Here is an 18,532-nt window from a genome sequence, read left to right as displayed (position 1 = left end):
GCAGAGGAACCTCCCCAGCACGCCCAGAAGCTGCTACAGGAAGGGAACCGAGCACCACCAAGCAGCCAGGAAGGGCAAGGGAGCCACTGATGGGTGAGGGGACACAGAAAGGTTGTCCCCTGCATCTCCCTGCCTGTGGGGTGTTAGTGCCACCCAGGCAGCCCAAACCCAGTGCCTCCCTCCCTCCTCCCCCACAGCTGCATTGCCCCTGCAGCCTGTTCTGTGCCTGTGCCAAAACCCAGTGCTATTTTTGCTCCTGATTTTTAGCAGCAGTGGAAATCCTCCTGCTGCACCCCAGGCATGGAGACCGAGGGGAGGGAGGAAGCCTGGCCCAGGGGAGCCACTCTGGGGGGCAAGGACACCCCGACCTGAAACAGCCTTGTGGCCCAAACCCCACACACAGCCCCGGGGCCCTGAGCTGGATCCAAGCCCACACTGCACTGAGGGATGCTGACACCCATGAGATGCTGACGCTCATCAAGACAGAGGCCCTGTGGGCCGGCACATGGACCCAGCAGGGTGACAGAGCCAGGAACACATCCCCGTGAGGGATTATTTTCCCCAGGAAAATGTTTCTGCTTTGCCACATCTTCCCAGGCAGACCCAGGCTCATGCCAGCACGATGGTCCCCATGAGGGAGCTCCGCCAAGGGCAGCAGCTGGCTCCTGCCCAGCCTGGACACAGGCAGCACAGTCACAGCAGCTCAGGGTGGCATTTCCAGCTGGACACGTGCTATTCCCCGACACCCTGTCAGTGTGTTGGCACACCCCAATGCTCAGCCATTCTATCCCACTTCCAAGAAAAGCCCAACATTCACACAGAGCCTGTGAGATTTTGGGGAAACGCCATGGTTTCCCTGTGCCTGGGTGAAAATTCACCATGACAACACAGATGTGTGAGCTGGCCTCGGACCTGCCTCCGTGGGCCTCTGCTGAAGGGTGGCTCAACATGAACGGCATCTCCTCCACACCATCACTGCCTTGCCCAGTGTGATGAGGGCTGGACTCTGCCCTGCATCCCCCCAAACATAGGCATGCCAAGCAGCCTCCCCCCATCCCTCAGGGAGGGCAGCTGGAGCAGGATTTGGGATGGCAGAGCCATGGCTTTGCAGAGATGCCATGGCCGGGAAGGAGGGTGCAGAGGCTGGGGCTGGATGTGGCCCCTGGGCTTCAGCCCAAACGCCTGCACAGCCACCCCAGACCCCGGGACTGCCACTGCTGGATGCGGCCTCTGCCTGTGGACGTCAGAGGCTTCAGGCTGGAAAACTTGGGGAGGGGGCTCAGCCCTACACAACGTGCCCCTTGGCAGCCCCTGCTCCCTCTAGGGCATGACAGATGCCAGATCCACACATGGAGCATGCTCTGGAGCATCCCACCTTCCCACGCACCCGTGCCAAACCTCGCTGCCCCACCAGCACCAGGCTCCGAGCTCATCAATGCACCCCAAACCCCACCCGGGGTGCCCACGCAGCTCGACGCTCCCCCAGAATAACAACGGGGACCCTGTGACCGAGCCCCCTCATCCCCCGGCCACATCCCTGGTGCCGTAGCCGCCGCTGAGACAGCTGCCATGGGAGCAGGGCCGGGCTCCGGGCTTCACTCCTCCCTGCTGCCCGTCCGTGGGACTGGGGGGATTCGCACCCCCAGGATGCTGCAGGACGCCCCCGGCCCCGCCGGCTGCCAGCCCCCGGTACCGACACCGCGTCGACACAGCACCCTCGGCCCAGCGCCGGGAGCTCGCTGAGAAAATCACGGCTGAGGGAGGGAGGGAGAGGCGCCTTCCCACCGCCACGCGGGGACGGGAGTGGGACCCGGCGCAAAAAAGCATCCCCATGCCCAAAGCGCCCTGCGGGCAGTGCCAGCTGCTCCAGCCTCAGCGAGCCCTGCCACGCTGGGGCCACCGCCACTGTCACCCATCCTGCTCATGCAGCGGGTCCCCAGAGCCTGGGGGATGCCGGACCGATTCCGGCCGGCGCCGTCCTGCCAGCGGGGCATGCGGGATGCCCACAGAGGGGAGCACAACCCCCTGCCAGCATCGCCAGCCCCCTGCCCGGGCTCGGCTCCGCCTGGACCCCCAGCCCAGGCTCCCCGGCGCAGCATCCCTGCCCAGCGCGACGCAGCGTTACACAACAGGTAGGGGGGACCCGGCCCCTCGTCCCTCTCGCCCGCCCGCCAGCCCAGGGCACGTACTGCTGTAGAGGGTGTCGATCCAGGAGAGGCGAGGCAGGCCGCGGTGGCTCAGCGGCTCCATGCTCGGAGGGCTGTGCCGGCGCTCAGCCCGCTCTCATCTCACAACAAAGGCGGCGGGCGCGGGCGGGAGGCGGGGGCCGCGGGCCCAGGCGGGGGCTGGATGGCAGAGCCGGACACAGCCGCCTGCCCGGGCGCACGGCCGCGCTTCTGCCAAGGGTGCCCAGGGAAGGAGGTGCCGCCTGGCAATGGCAGCGCGTCCCGCCTCCCGCCCCTGCCTCGCCGGGGGGAGCCGAGCTCAGCGTCCCCCCGCACGCAGCCACGCCGACCCTCCGCAGGGGTCTGGGGACCGGCGAGGAGGAGGACAAGGAGGCGATGGTGGTGGCACAGCAGCATGTGCGGCTGCCCCCCAGGCCACCCCAAGGAGAGCGGCGGGAAAGGCCCCATCACCTCTTCCACCACAGTCTTATCTCCTTGCTGTGACCTGGGGATGCTGTGCCCACTCCACAGCAAAACCTCTGCAGCCCCTCAAGCCGCTGCGGCTGAAGGACACAGGCTCTTCCCGGCCCTGCTCACCCTGGTTTTGGGAACCAGGGCCTCCAGGAGCCGGGAGCAGCCCTGCCCCACACAACTGGGGCTGGCAGAGCGGGACGCGGGCAGGCAGGGGTTAAACCGCCCTCCCCAGCTGCATGTAGCCAAAGGAAATACGAAGTGCCAGAGTCATCAACCCCAATATGTCAGGGCGCCAGCCAAGCGTTCAAGTGCAGAGACTGCCCTGGTTCAGCCTGTGCCGGCACCGCTGCCCCGTCCGGGCAGTGCGGGCAGCATTCCCTGCCAGCGCCCCCGGCCGCATCCTGCCCGCGGGGCCAGGGTGCGGGGAAGGGCCTGGACCGGGCACCGAGGCCAGATGGGAGCCGGGCAGGAGGGATAATGCTCTAGCGGGCACACGGGGAAGGTAGAGCCATTGGAGCGAGAAGTGCCAGGACATGGGTGGGAGACCTGAGGGGACCCTGCCGGGGCACTGCCACCACCTGATTCCCGCTCCCAGGGATGTCCATGAGAGGCTCGGACACAGCATTTTGGAGGAGCCCAGCAATGCCAAAGCTGTGGTTCAGCATGGCTGGAGCACAGGGAGCCATTGGCACTTGGCATCCAGGATGAGGAGCCACCGCTGCCCCCGGCTCAGCCCTGCCTGCCTGGGGGCTGCATCCAGCCCCAGTGTGGCAAGGACACCCAGAGCTCCCTGCACCCACGGGCTGTGAGTCACCCGTGCTGAGCCAGGGGCACAGGGTGCAGCCCTACAGCTGCCATTGCCCACCCTCCCCCTGCCCTGCTCCCAGCTGCTTCGGGGAGCCAACACTCCCCTTGTCCCCAAGACATCGGCACAGGCAGCGCCAGCCCAGCCCACGGGTGGCCACAATGTCTTTGCTGCTGTCCATCCCGCACCAGCTCCCCCATTCACTCCTGCTTTGGCTCAAGCTGAGCACGTCCTCGCTTTGTCCCTTAAAGGTTCTGATGGAGAGTTTCCTCCATACTCCACAGCAAACCCTGCACCCCCCAGCCCCTCAGAGCCCGAGGCCCTGCCAGGAAGGTGACAGAGGTTTAACTGAGAGCATCAGCCTTGATCATGGCAGGAAACCACACTCCGTTCATGCCTTGGGGAGCCCTGCTGCAGCACCAGCACCAGCACAAGATGCAGCTGCTCCCCCTTGGCGCCGCGGCTGCAGAGCCACGGGGGCAGCAGGCAGCTGGTTTTCCATGCACAGCTCCCTGCATACAGGCAGGGGCTTCTTCCACATGCTTCCCCCAGCCGGATACACTTCCTGGCCACTCCCACCCACGGCACCAGCTTCTCCATGCCACCATGCCCCCCTCTGCACATCTGCCTCTTTATCCAACACAGGGCATGAGCTGAGCACTTGCATGAGCTGCCAGACCCCCTGGAGCCCTCCCCAGGTTGGTCACCCCCAGCCTGGCACCACACAGCAGGTCCTGGCAGTGCCATGGCCAGGAGGACCAGGCGGACAAGTGCCTCACAGCTGGATGAGTGTCCTGGGAAGGCCAAATCAGGACCACCTTGTGCTGCACAACCAACCCAGGCAGAGGCCCATGCACAGCCCACACCAAACAGCCCCACCAAACCGCTGGGCTGTATTTTTAGTTTGGTTTTCGTGTTCTTTTCACCTTTGCTAAAACAACAACAACAAAACCTCAAAACCTGCCGAGCAGCTGAACCTTCCTCCTCTCCCCCATGGCTGGGGGGAGCACCCACCCACACCCTGGCACCCATCAGCCCTCGGTGACAGAGACCAGTCCTGTGTGAGGAGATGCTGCCAACCATGTTCTCAACCCCCGCCAACCACCCCCAGCTCCAGCTGGGAGCGTCCCTGCGGCAAGAACCGAGAGCTGAGCTCCATGGTTCCTCCCCACCACCAGCCAGCCCTGCACAGCCTGCCTGGTGTCTGGCTGTCTGCCTGGCATCTGCCCAGCCCCTGCCCGCCAGCCCACGCATCGCTATTTCTGGGCTCTTGTGCAAGAGTCCTCCAGTCGCAGCCACAGGAGCTGCAGGAGCCCCAGTGCTCGCCCAGGGCTGGGCAGGGGCTGGTGGTGGGCACCCAGGGCTGGCAGCAACCAGACAGCAGTTCCAGAGCCACCTGCACCTCCCAACACTGGGGGTGTTTTCCCACAGGGAGAGAGGAATTGGGAGAGTGAGGTTGGGGAGCATTATGCAAGTGGCTAAAGAAGCTAAGGACTAAAAGAGCAGCCAGAGCGCTTTGGTTTGGCAGAGAGGAAGCCTCTGTGTCCTGGAGCCATGGCAGGAACACAACCAGGGCTGCAGAGTCTGGGGCTGAGGTGGGAGATGCCAGAGGAGAGCCTGGCTTCCCCAGCTCCTCCAGTGCCTTCCCCAGCCTCCTCCAGGGCTCTCAGGAGGTCCAGGCTCTCCCTTGCTGGTGCAGAGCAGCAGCTCTCCCCTTGCCAGAGGTGGCAGAGAGGGAGGAGAGGAATAAATGAAAATGTTTCCAGCCTCCCTGCCAAGGACCACGGAAGGTCCTTCCTGCTGGGTGTCCTAAACATGCTGCTCCTCAGTCCAGCACTAAACTTCCAGTATCACTTCCCTGTGGAATTGAAACCCTGAGGTCTGTGCTGCATCGGCCCCAAGCTGCACTCGCTGGGGCACAGCTGTGAGGTGCCTGGAGCACAGGGCGGTCACTTGGAGCATCCTGCTGTGCCAGGCAGGATGCCAGAGCCCAGCAAGTGTGGGGAGGAGGGCAGAGACCCAACCACAGCAGCACTGCCCCCGGCCTCTCTAAATACCAGATGGAGAAGGAATGAAAGGTGGTGGCTGGTCAGAAAAAGCTTTTAACTTCAGCTGAAGGCCTGGGCCAGCTATTGCATCGTGGTTCTCTTCTGAGAGGGAGGCAGCCGTGCCTGTATCTGCCACAGCCCCCAGCTGCTCCTCTCCCCCCAGCCCTGGTGCTGAGGCTGGGCCAGGTTTGCTTCCCAGCACAGGAGCTGCAGAGTAGGAGGAGGAGGTGTTGGTTCGAAGCCTCCGAACAAAAACCGCCCACGGAACAAAACCCCTCCATGGCAGAAAGCCCCGTCCCAGCACAAAGCTCTCCCTATCTGCCAGATCTTCAAACAATCCCTGAACTTTACAGCTGGGACTTATCTGGAGGCAGATCTGCAGGAGTCCTCTGGGATTCTGCTTAGGCTGGCCAGGCTCCGCTCTGGCTGCAGCCAAGGGAGCCAAGAAGTGCTGCTGCTACTGATCTACACATGCCAATTATCCTGCTTAGCAAACACTGATAAAGTAATTTCGGGTGGGAAAGCCAAGCCTGCTCAAAGATGTCTCTTGGGGATGGGGTGAGTTCTGCGTGTTCCCTCGGGCTGGCTCCCGGCCCCTGCTCCAGGTGACCTCAGTGGGAGGAAAACCCCAGCAATACCATGAACCAAGGGGGCATAGGTGCCACTTTTCTGGGGTGGAGGGACACTTGGTGAGCTGCCCTGGCTAACCCAGGCTCTCCTCTCTAACCAAAGGGAATATGAATTCCCTGCCAGCACAGAGGAAAGCTTCTCCCTGCGATCACTGCTGCAGGGTTGGCCACAGCAGACAGCATCCAGCAGAAGACAGAGCAGAGCCATCCACTGGGATCCCAACTGGCAGCACGGCTGGGCAGAAGGGGAGGAGGAACCCGAGGAACAAAGAGCCCCTCTGCACAGAAGTGTCTTTCCAGGGAAATAGAAAGAAAACAAACCCCAACCAGATTTCAATAGACTTACAATGCAAATGAATTCAGGCCCCGCAGGGCACTTCTGGCTCTATCCAGACACCTAATGAGGGTTTCTTGCCTGCCCTGCTGCCGCCGTTGCTTCTACCTGAGGCTACTGATCACCCACAACCAGCCTGGGGGCCACCTCCGTGCTGAAGTGCTCTCCCCCATGGTGGGCACAGCCCGTGGCACTGCTGGCACCGAAAGGCAAACTCCATCCCCTCCTTCCCTTCCGCAGGGAAGGTGCAGCCCAGCACCACCACCCAGCCCTGAACGCTGCTGAGCTGGGGGAGCTCAGCATCGGCTCTGCCCCAAACTCTGGGGGCCAAAACCCAGCCAGTGGGACCGTGCCCAGCTGACAGAACACAGGGGTGCACAGGGATGCTGCATCCAGACCCACCTCCTCCAGGAGGGATGTTGGCATGTCTGTGCCAACGAGAGCAGGCACTGCTGCCGTGCCAGGGGAGTGCCCCTGCCCAGTGAGACAGACAGACATCCCCAGCCCTCTGTGCACCCATCCAGCCCTTTGGAAGGGCTGTTCCCCCACCCAGGAGATGCAGCTGCTGCCATGGTGGTGCCTGCAGGCAGAGCTGGACACAGGTTTCCCCTTTGCTCTTGCAGCTCCTTTACAAGCCAAATCACAGGGCAAACTCCAACAAGCAGCACTTACTGCTCTCACCTAAAGCTTTAAACATCAACTCTTCTACTCAAAGGCTTTTCAGCCTCATAAACTTCGCATTTATTTATGATCTTCTTCAGTGACAACCTGTCCCAGAGTTAACCCTGGAGTCCCCATCTCAGGCAGCACCACTCTCCAAGGAAGCAGCCTCTCGTCACTCAGGGGCTGCTGTCACAATGCCATCGGGGGGTTTGTGGAGAGACATCACCTCCCCAAATGCTGTCGGGCCCCAGAGCAGATGGAGACAGTTCAAAGGTCCCCAGCAGGCGCACGCACACACACACACTGCGGTTTTGTCCTTGCCTGAGCAGTTAAAATTAAACACTGACACTCTGCCTGGCCTGCCCTGGCCAGAGGAGGAACATCCAGCCTCTTCAGAGCCAAACAAGCACTTTCTAACAATAGGGAAATACGACCAAGTAAAAATTTAAAAACGAAATATGAGGACACAGAGGTGGTAGAGGGGCTCTTGGGGAGACACAACTGCACCTCCCTGCTTCGGCACCAAGATCCCATCCTCACGCTAAAGGAGGGGACATGGATGCACAGACCATGTAACATTTCACCTTCCTGGGGCTGTGGAATCACCAATTTTTACCTCCTGCCCATCGTGATCTACCACAGGTGGAAAGAGATGTACCAGGACAAACTCTGGACTTTGCTCACTATTTTCCATTCTCCTTCTGCTGAGGTTTTAGGGAATATCCCAAGAAAGGGACGAGGAACCAGCAGGGTTTAAACACGGCTTGAGACAGCAGGACAGAGCTGCCCCATCACCTCCATAGCTGCAGGGAGTTTTTCTGGGACAGACAGAGGTGCCATTTTTGCAGCAGCAGCAGCACAAGCTGAAAGCAGGGAAGGAGTAGCAATTTGCCTTTACCCAAATCATGTCAGGAGCCCGCAGCATGGCACCCATGCCAATCCAGCCCCAACCTGGGCATGCAGAGATGAGGTGACCAATGCCCCAGGAACTCCAGATGCCCCAGGGCCCCTTCCCCATCTCAGCGCTCTGCTGCACACCCTGACACTGCTGCCTTTCCGTGCTCACCGCCCTCCATGGCAGGACCCCACTGCTGCCGGCAGCTCCCTTCCCATTTCCCAAGGTACCAGGGAAGGCAGTGCAGCGGAGCGAGGAGAAGAGCCCACGTGACTCCAGAATCTTTCCTTGAGAGAAACTGTAATTCCAGCTAAACAGAGGGCTTGGAATTCACTTACAGCACATCTCACAGCCGCAGCATCCTGCCGTAACCAGATCCACCAGCCCACGCCACCACGGACTATTCCAGCTATGCCAGCGCTCCCCACCCCACAGCTCACATTTCTGGGGTGTAGGGTGCTGCACAGGGCAGGTCAGGCACCCCCAAACCCCACAGCCTTCCAGAGGAGCTTCAGCTCCATGGCAAAGCCAGCTTCTTTCTCCACTTCCCAAGGACAAAGCGAGGAAACCCAGCACCGAGTTGGTTCCACCTCCGCGCTACCTGGCTGCCGGGCACAAAGCATCTCCGCTGAGCATCACCGCGTCCTCCTCTCGGCCACCAGCACCATCTCCTGCTCAGCTCACCCTCTCCTGGCTGGCACCAACCCACAGCCCTTCATCCCTTCCGTGGCAAACGGGAGGAGATGGAAGCAGCACCCAGCCCCGGCACAGCCCGGCACCGCGCATACTCAGCTGCGAGGCCAGCTGCGTGTTTAACCACAGGGACAGGTGACGGCCAAGATGAGGGGAATTTCAGTCCTTTCCACGCTTTGTTTTTAGCCATCTGCTCGCTGACGCTCAGATTTTGTTGGTCCCGGGTGAGCTGGCACAGGCGTTATCTCAGATGCCAGGATCGTGTATCTGGCTGTCACACGCGCCGCTCTCATGCGATAGCCGCAGACAGGGGCATCTTGCAGATCTCCTCGCTTTAAATCAGATTAATCGCAAGCTACTTAAAGGAAAACACTGTATTTCCCTGGTAATTCCCATAAAGATGATATTCAACACTCCTTCACTTGCTGTCCAGAGGGTGCTTCCACAGGCTGATACAGCTGGGGACTGGCTGCGCTCAGCCACAGCCACAGCACCACTAAGCTCCAAAATTCACATTAAAATTCTGAGGGACCCAGGCAGAGCAGTACTAACCAGGTCACACACCGCCAGAGTGCTGGCAGGAAAAGCAAACAGCACCACAATCAGGAATTTTCAATTACATCTGAAACATAGAGAAGTGAGAAGAAAACAACAGGAGCACCAGGTTAACCAACTGTCCTTGAAAGGGGGATCCAGGCAATGACTGCACACCTCTTACTGCACTCTCAAACTCTGCTCTTAAATGTCAGCGCAGTCAGTGCACACAGGGGCCCTTATAACGCCCAACAAAGAAAATGCTGATGCCTGGGAAAGGCTCAGGACAGGCTCGGGGCAAGGCTGGGGAGGGCAGAGCCCAGCCATGTCACAGGGCAAGGAGACAGGCAGAGGGGACGCTTCCTCCTCTGATGAGTGCTGGAGCTGCTGACCCTGAGGAAGATCCATTTAGGGGAGGAGAAAAAGGAGGAGGAGGAAGAGGCCACATTTAACCACAGCAGATGCAAACTTGGACTTCAAAGTCTTGCCAAAAGACTCACCCCCACCAGCTGCAAAGGTCTCAAAGGGTGGTGCAGGGCTGGACCTCTCCACATTACAAAGCCAGGACCCTCAGGGGTTTATGCTGTGCCTCAGGGAAGCCCCTTTAACAACACTCACTAGCCTGAGAGCAGCCTTGCACCATCCTGGGTTTGGAAACATCCAGGAGCATAATCCAGATATAAACAAAACACAGGTCCGAGTGTAAATCAGAAGGATTTGTGCTTGGTCGCTCTGATGCACTCGAGCCACTTCAGCCACGGAGCAGCTCTCCAAGAACCACAGCCCGTGCTTGTGATGGGAGCTGGAGAGGGGCTTGGAGCAGGCCTTTGAAGGCAGCATTCCCAATGTCCTTGGTCCTGGCTGCAGGGCTGGGCACAGGCTCCCACAGTCAACTGGGGAGCGGGACAAACACTCACACGTGCAGCCCAGCACAGCACGGTGACAACACTGAGAGCAGCCACGTAGTTCGGACATTTCACCTCCGGGCAGCCCAGAAAGGTGAAGTGGAAACTTCCTCCAGCACTGCAGACTAATGCAATAAATATAAATGAACTATATATTAAGCATAATTTGACATCAGAGTACTTGCTCTCCAGGCAATCTTAAACCAGCACGATACAGCCTTGGGGGAAAACCATCACCCCCAAACAATCGAACAAGAACAAAATTAACTCAAGTCAGCTGCAGAATTAGCAGCATTAAAAGTGACATTCCCTAGCTGCCAGGACTGTTTGAGCCGGGTTTAATGCTGATGCAATAACAACTTCCAGGCCGCTGGAAGTAGGACAGTGTGACGGCTGACAGCGCTAGCTGGCTGTGCCTTCAGTGCCACCACACAGCCAGGCACTTGTGAAATAACATTGTCCTCAATCCACCTAGAAAAACGCCCCGGGACATGTCACCACCCCGGCATGCTTCTGACTTCCCCACAGGAGGTCACAGGGTGTCACCTGAGCAGAGGTGTTCCCATGAGCCAGGTCACGCCGGGAGGAAGTGACTCCTCTGCAGCGTCCCAGCCCCAGAGGTGGCTCGTGGGCACTGGCACATCACCAAGAGCCAGCCACCCTCCCTCCTCGCACACTCAAGGATAGGGCCTTAGCATGGGATGTCCTTGGGAGTGGGACAGGGAGCAGACAGGGGCTTGGGGTGACTTTAGTGGTGGCACAGAGACAGCACAAGGGCTGGTACGGCATTAGCTGCTTGACGGGGATGGCAAAAGGAGTTGGGGCATCCTTTACTATGTGACAACATGGGGTGCTCCTGGCTGCGTGACGGGGACACCTGGGGGTTCCCTGCCGAGTCACAGCAGGGGCTGCACCAACTGTGTAGCAGGGATGGCACAGGGGCTCGGGATTGCCTTTACCCGTGGCACGGCACGGGGCCGTGGGCACGGCGCGCCACGGGCACGGCACGGCAGCGCAGGACAGGCAGTGCCAGGGCAGGGGATGCCCTCGGCCGTGCGGCGGCACATTCGCCCTTGACCGTGCGGCGGGGACGGCGCAGGGGCTGGGGACACCCTCGTCCCCTGGGGCGCGGGGTGGGGACGGCTCCCCCTCACCCACCTGCCGAGGAAGCGTCCTCCGCGTCGGAGCTGCCGGCGCTGCCGCCCTCCGGGGAGCTGCCGGCGGGGCGGGGGGCGGCGGGCGGCGGCGGCGGCGGCGGCGGGGGGGCCCGGGCCAGCGCCGCCTCCAGGTAGCCCACCTTGAAGCGCTCCTCGGCCAGCGCCCGCTGCAGGCGGCGCAGGTGGCGACGGCAGCGCTCCAGCTCCCGCTCCATGGCCCGCACCGAGCCCAGCTCCATGCGGGGCGCCGGCTCCCCCGGGAACTGCTCCTGCCAGTGCCGCGCGAAGTCCGCCCGGGCCGCCTCGCCCGCCGCCATCCCCCGCCCCAAAGCCGGGCTTCCCCCCACCCCCCGGCACCGGCACTGCCGCCTTCCGCCCCCCGCCGCCGCCGCGGGGCCTGACGTCGGTACCCGCCCCCGGCCCGCCCCGCCTCGGCTCGGCACGGCACGGCACGGCCCCGCCGGGGCGGGGGGCAGCGCTGCCACCGCCCCCCGGCTCGGCCCCGGCTGCGGCCCGCGGCGGAGGGAGCTGCCGGGGGCGCCGGTGGGATGGGATGAGATGGGGACACCAGCGGGGCGCGGGTGCTGCGCTCCTGCAGCTCAGACCTTCGGTCCCACCGCCCCTCTCCGGGTCTCCCCGAGGAGCTGCGGGCCGGGGGATGCGGCGAGGGAGCGCCTGGTGCTGGCAGCTCGGGGAAGTAAAAACATGATAACTCATGCCAGAATCCATTCCGCGCGCTGCGGGAGATCCCCGAGCCAGGAACAACGGAGCCTTGAAGGCTCCTGTGCCATGGGGTGGCTCCTGTGCCTTCCCCAGCTGCCATGTGCCCTGGCCTTCACTGCGGAGCTCTGTCTGTCCCATCCTCATCCTCTGGCCTATGAAACTCTGCCAGCCCTGTTGGTCTCAGGATGGGTGAGCCGTTCCTGGCAGATGGAGCAGCAGGCACAGGCTCCTGTGGTGGGAAATGAAGGCCTACAAGTCCCTGAAAGGACCGTGTAACCCGGTGGGGGGTTTGTCTCTGCTCCCAAGGAACAAGGGCCAGGATAAGAGGAAATGGCCTCAAAGCTTAAACTGAATTTTAGGCAAAATGTTTTCAGTGAAAGGGTGGTCAGATATTGGAACTGGCTACCCAGGAAAGTGATGGAAATGTTAAAAAAACGTGTGGATGTGGCACTCGGTGGTTTAGTGGTAACAAGGCAGTGCTGGGTTAACACTGGGATTCTGTTAGAGGGCTTTTCCAACCGGGACGACTTTGCGGTTCTGTGAAGGCCCAGGTAAGCCTTTTGCCCACTCCCTGCCACACGTGCCGTGTTTAAGCATGTGCCCATGGCTCACTCTCACTCCACAGGATGTGGCTTTTCCGACCTGTGCCCTGAGCAGGGCTGTTCCCTTGTGTTGTGCAAGGTGCTGGAGCACGGGACCTCCTCACCCGCAGGCGCCTGCAGGCAGCACGGCCTCCCAGTGCCCTTCCCTGCCTCCTCCCGTGCCCTGCGGGATGGCTGCCTGGGGATGGATGACTCACCACCCCGTGTCCCTCGTGCCACCTGGTCGTGCCCCAGCAGGAACAAAGCGCCCTATTTATTTACCCGCGGGGCCCCGGCAGTGTCGCAACAGCCGCCTCCTCCTTCCCTTCGTCGCCAGGAATGGGCATCTCCCCGCATGCCAGTTCCCGGCTCTCATCCTTCCCTGCCGCAGGCTTCCTTGCTTTGCTCTGGCACATCCATGCCTTCCCAAGGAGGATGGGTGGTGCTGCGACACTGCCAGGCGCTGGGCAGCCCCCCAGGCTGTGTCATCTGCCTCTTCACTCCATCACGGTTCCACCTCCAGTGAGGGCCGTGCTCCCAGATGGCTCCAGCGGCTCTCACCTGGAAGCATCGGCAGCTTGGGGGTGCTAGATGGATGTGGCAGCCAGTCCAAGGCTGAGGCTCAGCAGCAGTGTTACACACCCAAAACACAGCTTTGGGCTATGGGACCCCTGAGAGCTGTGGCAATGCTGTCCAGCAAGGGCAGGTACCCAGCACTCAGCAGTGCTCCAGTCCAGAGTGACACAGGCTGGGAGGTGGGGAGTCCCTGAGGGCCAAACCCCATCTTGGAGGCTGGGGAGTGCCATGAATGGCCTGATATATGTGTGGCGACAGATAATTACGGCTCTTTCATCATCTGTCAGGCCCAGCAGAGCCTCACAACACGTTTCTGGTTCCCCATCTCAGCCCATAAATCTCTCCAGCACACGGTGATAAATCAGCAGGGACCGGGGGAGCAGGGCCTGGGTGGGCGTTCCTGCTGACCTCCCAACCTGTAATGGGCACCTAGGTCGGAAGCACCCAGGACGAGGTGGGGGTGGCCCAGTGGGATGTGCTAATTACAGGTGGCAGGTGGCATCAGATGCCCCATGATTTATGGTCTGGCCTTGCCCGCTTCCGAGAGCTGGGGCTGGATCCCTGCAGCCAGGGCTGCCCAGAGCTGAGGTGCTGAGAACCCCGGCAATGCTTCCCAAGGAGCTCCTGGGGGCTGTGCGTGGGATGGGAGCAGCTTTGGGACTGCTGCCGCTGCCCAGGCCCCACCCAGCTGGGACTGGCTTTGTGCCCAGCTCAGTCACCTCCGTGTCTGCTCTGGACTGCACCTCCTGACCTCCAACACCAGCAAAAACATCCCCGTGGCAGGGATCTGTCCTGCCTAGCTGGGTTTTAGACAGGCACATCTCTAAGTGGGTCTGACATCTGCCGGCATTCAAGCATTCCAAAGATCCCCTGGCTCCCGAGCTGAGCTCGCTGGGTAAGTCAGTGGTCGGGGAGGCTCCATTCCCAGCAGAGCAGGACTGGGAGGTGAGAAGGATGCTGGGGAGAACAAGAGGGTCATAGTGAGCACAGGTGAGTGCTCAAAAATATTTGCAAGCTTCACCTCCCTTTGAAGTCCTGCTGCCTTGTTCTCCCATGTCCCCGAGGCCCTGGCTCCTGATTTATTGGGTTCCTGGAGCAGAGGCACCTAAATTAGCTGCAGCTTCAAAGAGCCAGGAGAGGAGAAGGGCAATAGACAAATAACCCCCCACTAATTGTGGCTATTGATCAAACATGAGCTGGGATGATCAGATAGGAAGGGATGGATCAAGGGGGGGCACATTCTCCCAGGGCTCTGCTTTTGCACCAGACACCCCAACAATTTGTCAGACCCACTCCTGGGCCATTTTTCAAAGCGTTACCCCTCGCACAGGAAGTCATTTAGCACCTGCTCGCTAATGAGATGATGGGCAAACACACGTGGCTGTCCCCCACTGCTCAGAGGTTGGGGACCTGGCCCTGCCCATGGCCTCCGGACCTGCTGCACCTGGCAAGTCCCTCATCCCACCAGCTCGGGGATGCAGGAAACAAGGAGCTGCTTTCAGCATCGTCTTCCCCAAGTTAAGTGCCGGGCAGGCCCGGGAGCGCCAGCCCAGACAGCTCTGCCCCCAGGCTGCTGGGAAGGGACAGGAAGGCTCTGGAGGCAGGTAGCACTTTAGCTCTTTTATCACCTGCCCCAATCCCCCCCCACATTCCTGCTTCCTGCTCCGCAGGGCAGAGGCGTGCCAAGCCCTGCACATTCCTGCACCAACTCCCGGGGTCTGCCCCTGCTCAGGCACCCACCCACCCCTGTGCCCACGGGTGCTCCCAGCTCACTGGGACAGGAGTAACTGTGTCTTCTGTACCCAAGCACAAGACTTGCTGCTTTTCTCAGCAATGGCATAATTCTGTGCCTCAGTTTCCCTTAGCTGAGAAATAACAGAGGCGCTGCAGGACCCATGAGCAGGGGGAAGGGAGAGCCAGGGTGGTGATGCCCCATAGGGCTCTGCCTCATGGCACCATATAAAAACCAGGGATGACCTGTCCCAGGCTGAGCCACCAGCCTGCCCAGCAGAGGAGAGGGCAGAGCAGCACAGGGGAACTCCTGCAGTGCCCAAATTCTTAGCAGACACTAAAGCAACCACTGAAACGCGTGCTTGGTGGAGGTGCTTCCCCCGGGGGCCTGCAAGCATCCCACCACGAGCTCTGGGCACCCCCCAGCACTGGTCCCTCACGCTCAGAGCAGGGATCAGGCAGGGCTCTCCCTGTGCCTCACCTGCGGCAGGTGAGGAGGGTCGGGGCAGCCACGTGACGAGCCCTGCTGAAGGTTTTTAGAGGCGGCTGCCTGTCCCTGGAGGAGTGTCACCCACACCTCCCAGGAGGCAGGATCGCAGCAGCTCCTCTCCTGCTCCCCTCGCCGCTGCCATGCCCGGAGCAGCCACGGGGAAAGGCACGGGGCCAGAGCCCGACAGCTCGGAGGAGGACTTGGAAGCGGGGGACGCGCCCCAGGCCTGCTACAGGCAGGGTTTGTGGGTCTCCCAGGGCAGGGAAGCAGACGCCAGCCCGGGGGACACGGAAGGGATGAAGGTGAGGAAGAGGAGCAGGCCGGTGCGCTCCAAGGCCAGGAGAATGGCTGCCAACGTCAGAGAGCGTAAGAGGATTCTGGACTACAACCAAGCCTTCAACGCCCTGCGGCTGGCCCTCAAGCACGACCTCGGTGGCAAAAGGCTTTCTAAAATCGCAACCCTCCGGCGAGCCATCCACAGGATCACGGCTCTGTCGCTGTCCTGCACGGCGCCGGATGCTGCTGGCCCTGTGCCCACTCAGAGTGCCGCGCCCAGGCCGGGGTCCCTGCGCAGGAGCCGGGGGTGAAGGGCAGCCGCCCACAGCTGCCCTGGGAGCCCGGTTCTGCAGGTACACGGTGCCCTCCGTCCCCTCTGTGCGCTGGGTTTTCCCCTCAGAGGCAGCTCCCATCACTACGAGAGCCCGAAGGAGACTCGCTCCGTGCCCAGCCCCGCCTGTTTGCTCCAGCGCGATCCCGCTCCGCGGCGCCGGCCAGCAGCGATTCACGGGCAGCCTGCAAGAACCGCTGGCCGGGGCCGTCCCCTGGCAGCTGGGCTATTGCCAGGGCTGGGGACACCAGCAGTGCCTCCCCATCCACTGACCTGCAGGGCTGGGGTGGCAGCACGGTGACGGGAAGGTGACGGATCCGTGGGACAAATGGGGGAGCGGGAAGGGACTGTTGGGTGAGGGAGAGAAGCGCTGCAGGATGTAGAACTCAGCTGCGATGCTGGCGAGCTCAGTGAGCCCCCGACACGCTGTACAGGACCCTGCTGCGGGTCTCCCCTCCGCGGGAAAACTGCAGGAGGTGGGAAGTCCTCTGGAAGTCCCGGCTCTGTGTTTCTCGTCGCGAGGGCTCACTGCTGCTGATCGCCGCTGTCATTTATTCTCTCTTGCTTGCTCTGCGAGAAAACACGACTTCCAAACCCAGCAGCAGGGCACTGGCTGTTAATATGTGTGGGATGGACAGATGGGCCGTGGGGATCACGCTAAAGCCCCTGGCTGGCGGGTGGCTCTGGCTCCCGCCGGTGAAGGAGGGGAACAGGAGCAGGCAAAGGTTACTGCCCTGGGACTTTTGACGCTAAGCTCATTGGTACAGACGTTTGTGCCTGACAGATTTGCGAGGCCGGGAGGGGAGACAGATGTCAGCTTTCATAAAGCCCACCCATCCGATTGCGGTTTCCTTCTGATCCCAGTGAAGTGGCTCTGTTGGGACAGGCCAACAGCGCGCTCCCGGCCAACTCCTGTGGAAGAGAGAAAGGGGGAATTTTACTGGAAAGGTCCCTTTTGTCCCTTCCCTCTGGCTTAGAGAGCTTGGACCAGCTGTGAGGGCTTCATCTTGCCCAAGGCTCAGCAAACTGGAATTGCTGCAGGAATCAGGCAGGGATTTACAGCCACACACACCACAGCTGGCAGATTTTTGGACAGGACAAATTGCACTGTGTGATTCCCGCAGTGCTGAGCTCTGCAGAGCTCCTCCAGCCCCGCTGCTCCCACCCCAGTGCTATCAACATACCAGGGGCGGTCTGAGTTCTCTCCCTGCCAGGGGGCACGTGCTGGAACAACCATCCCAACCTTCTGCTGTTCTGGACTGGAATCTCCTCCGCCTTCCTTAAACCCTGGTGGGACAAGAGAGCTGGGATGGGAGCAGAGGAAAACTGGTGGCAGCCAGGAGAGAGAGCTCTTTGCTTGGCAAAGGAGCCTCTTTAAAGTGCTGGTCCTGGCTTCAGCCTCTGACATGTGTTCCCCTCACCAGAAGAAGGCCTGCAGCCACATCCACTGAAGGAATCCTGCTTCTCCCTACAGCATCCCTACTCTGGGTGGCTCTCCCTGGAGCAGTGCATGGCCCTGCTCTGCCCTGTCAGCAGCCATCACACGGGGAGTGAGAGCCCAGCAACACCAGCACTGAAAGAAGGTTTAAGCGACACCCTAATTCAGGCAGGAACCCTCCCTCCTCCCAAATTTTCCTCTCCATGTTTTTCCCACACCAGCTTTGCTGGTCAGCCAAAGTGAGCCAGATGGAAACAGATGGTCACAGAGGCAGGAATGGAAGGGAGGCAAAACCCCCTGAGACCCCCCCGAGCAGGGTCACCCCACTGCTCTCAGATCCACATTCACAAAACGCGGGTCCTAATTCTGTCTGGAGGCTGCAGGACGGGATGAGGCTCCAGGCAGGGCTGGGCAGCAGGTCCTGGCTGGCAGAAGGCTCTTCGGGCACCTCTCAGGGAGGCAGAAGGTGCTGGGTGTGCCCCGTAGATGGCACTCACTGCCAGGGAAACCCCTGGCAAATTTGGAACTGAAGCATAATACAGAAGGGGTGGAAAACATCCATCTTTTCCAGGCATCAGAGGGTTTTTTTAGCCTTCCCTCCTGCCCCTCACAGCATCCCTGCTCCCAAGGATGGAGAGGATGTAACTCACGCTGCACCAGCACCCTTTCTGCTTTGCAGGTCCTATGTAGGGACGCAGTATGACACTGATCTGGTGTCCCTGTCCCCAGCTGTGGTGTCCCCACGGTCACCCACGCGCAGCGAGGGCAGGGTGAGCCCGGCACAGGGTGCCCAGAGCCCCCCCCCCAGCCCCGTGCCCCGGGGACGACGCTTTCCCAGAGCGGCTGGAGCCAAGGTACCACCGGGCACCCACACAATTGCCCAGACCCCGTCACCCTCCGGGCAGCCCTGCCCAGACCCAGGGCACCTCCAGCCCCTCTCCGCAGCAATGAGGAGCTCGTGGGTCTGCTCCGTGTCGCATGTCCCCCACCCGCCTGGGGACAGGCTGCCAGCCAGCGGGGACAGCAGGGCTGTGTGTGCCCCGCACGGCGCTACCCTCGGCATCCCCCGCACCTCCGGGGCTGG

The 18,532-nt window shown here is 61.2% G+C and overlaps 2 protein-coding genes across 3 annotated transcripts in view; one reads left to right on the top strand and one right to left on the bottom strand.

Annotated features, from left to right (window-relative positions):
- ABR (ABR activator of RhoGEF and GTPase) overlaps positions 1-11,326 on the bottom strand; it is a 38,060-nt gene extending 26,734 nt beyond the window's left edge. Inside the window, exon 1 of one of the 2 annotated variants that reach the window (XM_039562900.1) lies at positions 11,304-11,326. Coding sequence is in view for 1 of the 2 variants with exons in the window: in XM_039562901.1 (XP_039418835.1) it covers positions 2,190-2,250 (61 nt within the window). In the remaining variant the exon portion in view is untranslated. Of the gene's footprint in view, positions 1-2,189; positions 2,395-11,303 lie in introns of those variants that run through there. The other variant, XM_039562901.1, reaches the window with a different exon arrangement.
- Positions 11,327-15,507: 4,181 nt separating this feature from the next.
- BHLHA9 (basic helix-loop-helix family member a9) lies at positions 15,508-16,700 on the top strand. Its single transcript, XM_039563083.1, is given in 4 exon segments — positions 15,508-15,901; positions 15,904-16,088; positions 16,090-16,137; positions 16,139-16,700. Coding segments are annotated over 4 exon segments (735 nt in total). The 5' UTR covers positions 15,508-15,543; the 3' UTR covers positions 16,283-16,700.
- The last annotated feature ends 1,832 nt before the right edge of the window (positions 16,701-18,532 follow it).

This window comes from Corvus cornix, chromosome 19 (genome assembly GCF_000738735.6).
Source record: "Corvus cornix cornix isolate S_Up_H32 chromosome 19, ASM73873v5, whole genome shotgun sequence".
NCBI classification, from domain to species: Eukaryota; Metazoa; Chordata; class Aves; order Passeriformes; family Corvidae; genus Corvus; species Corvus cornix.
Note: the sequence above shows the minus strand (reverse complement) of the source record. Positions and strands in the feature narration are given on the sequence as shown.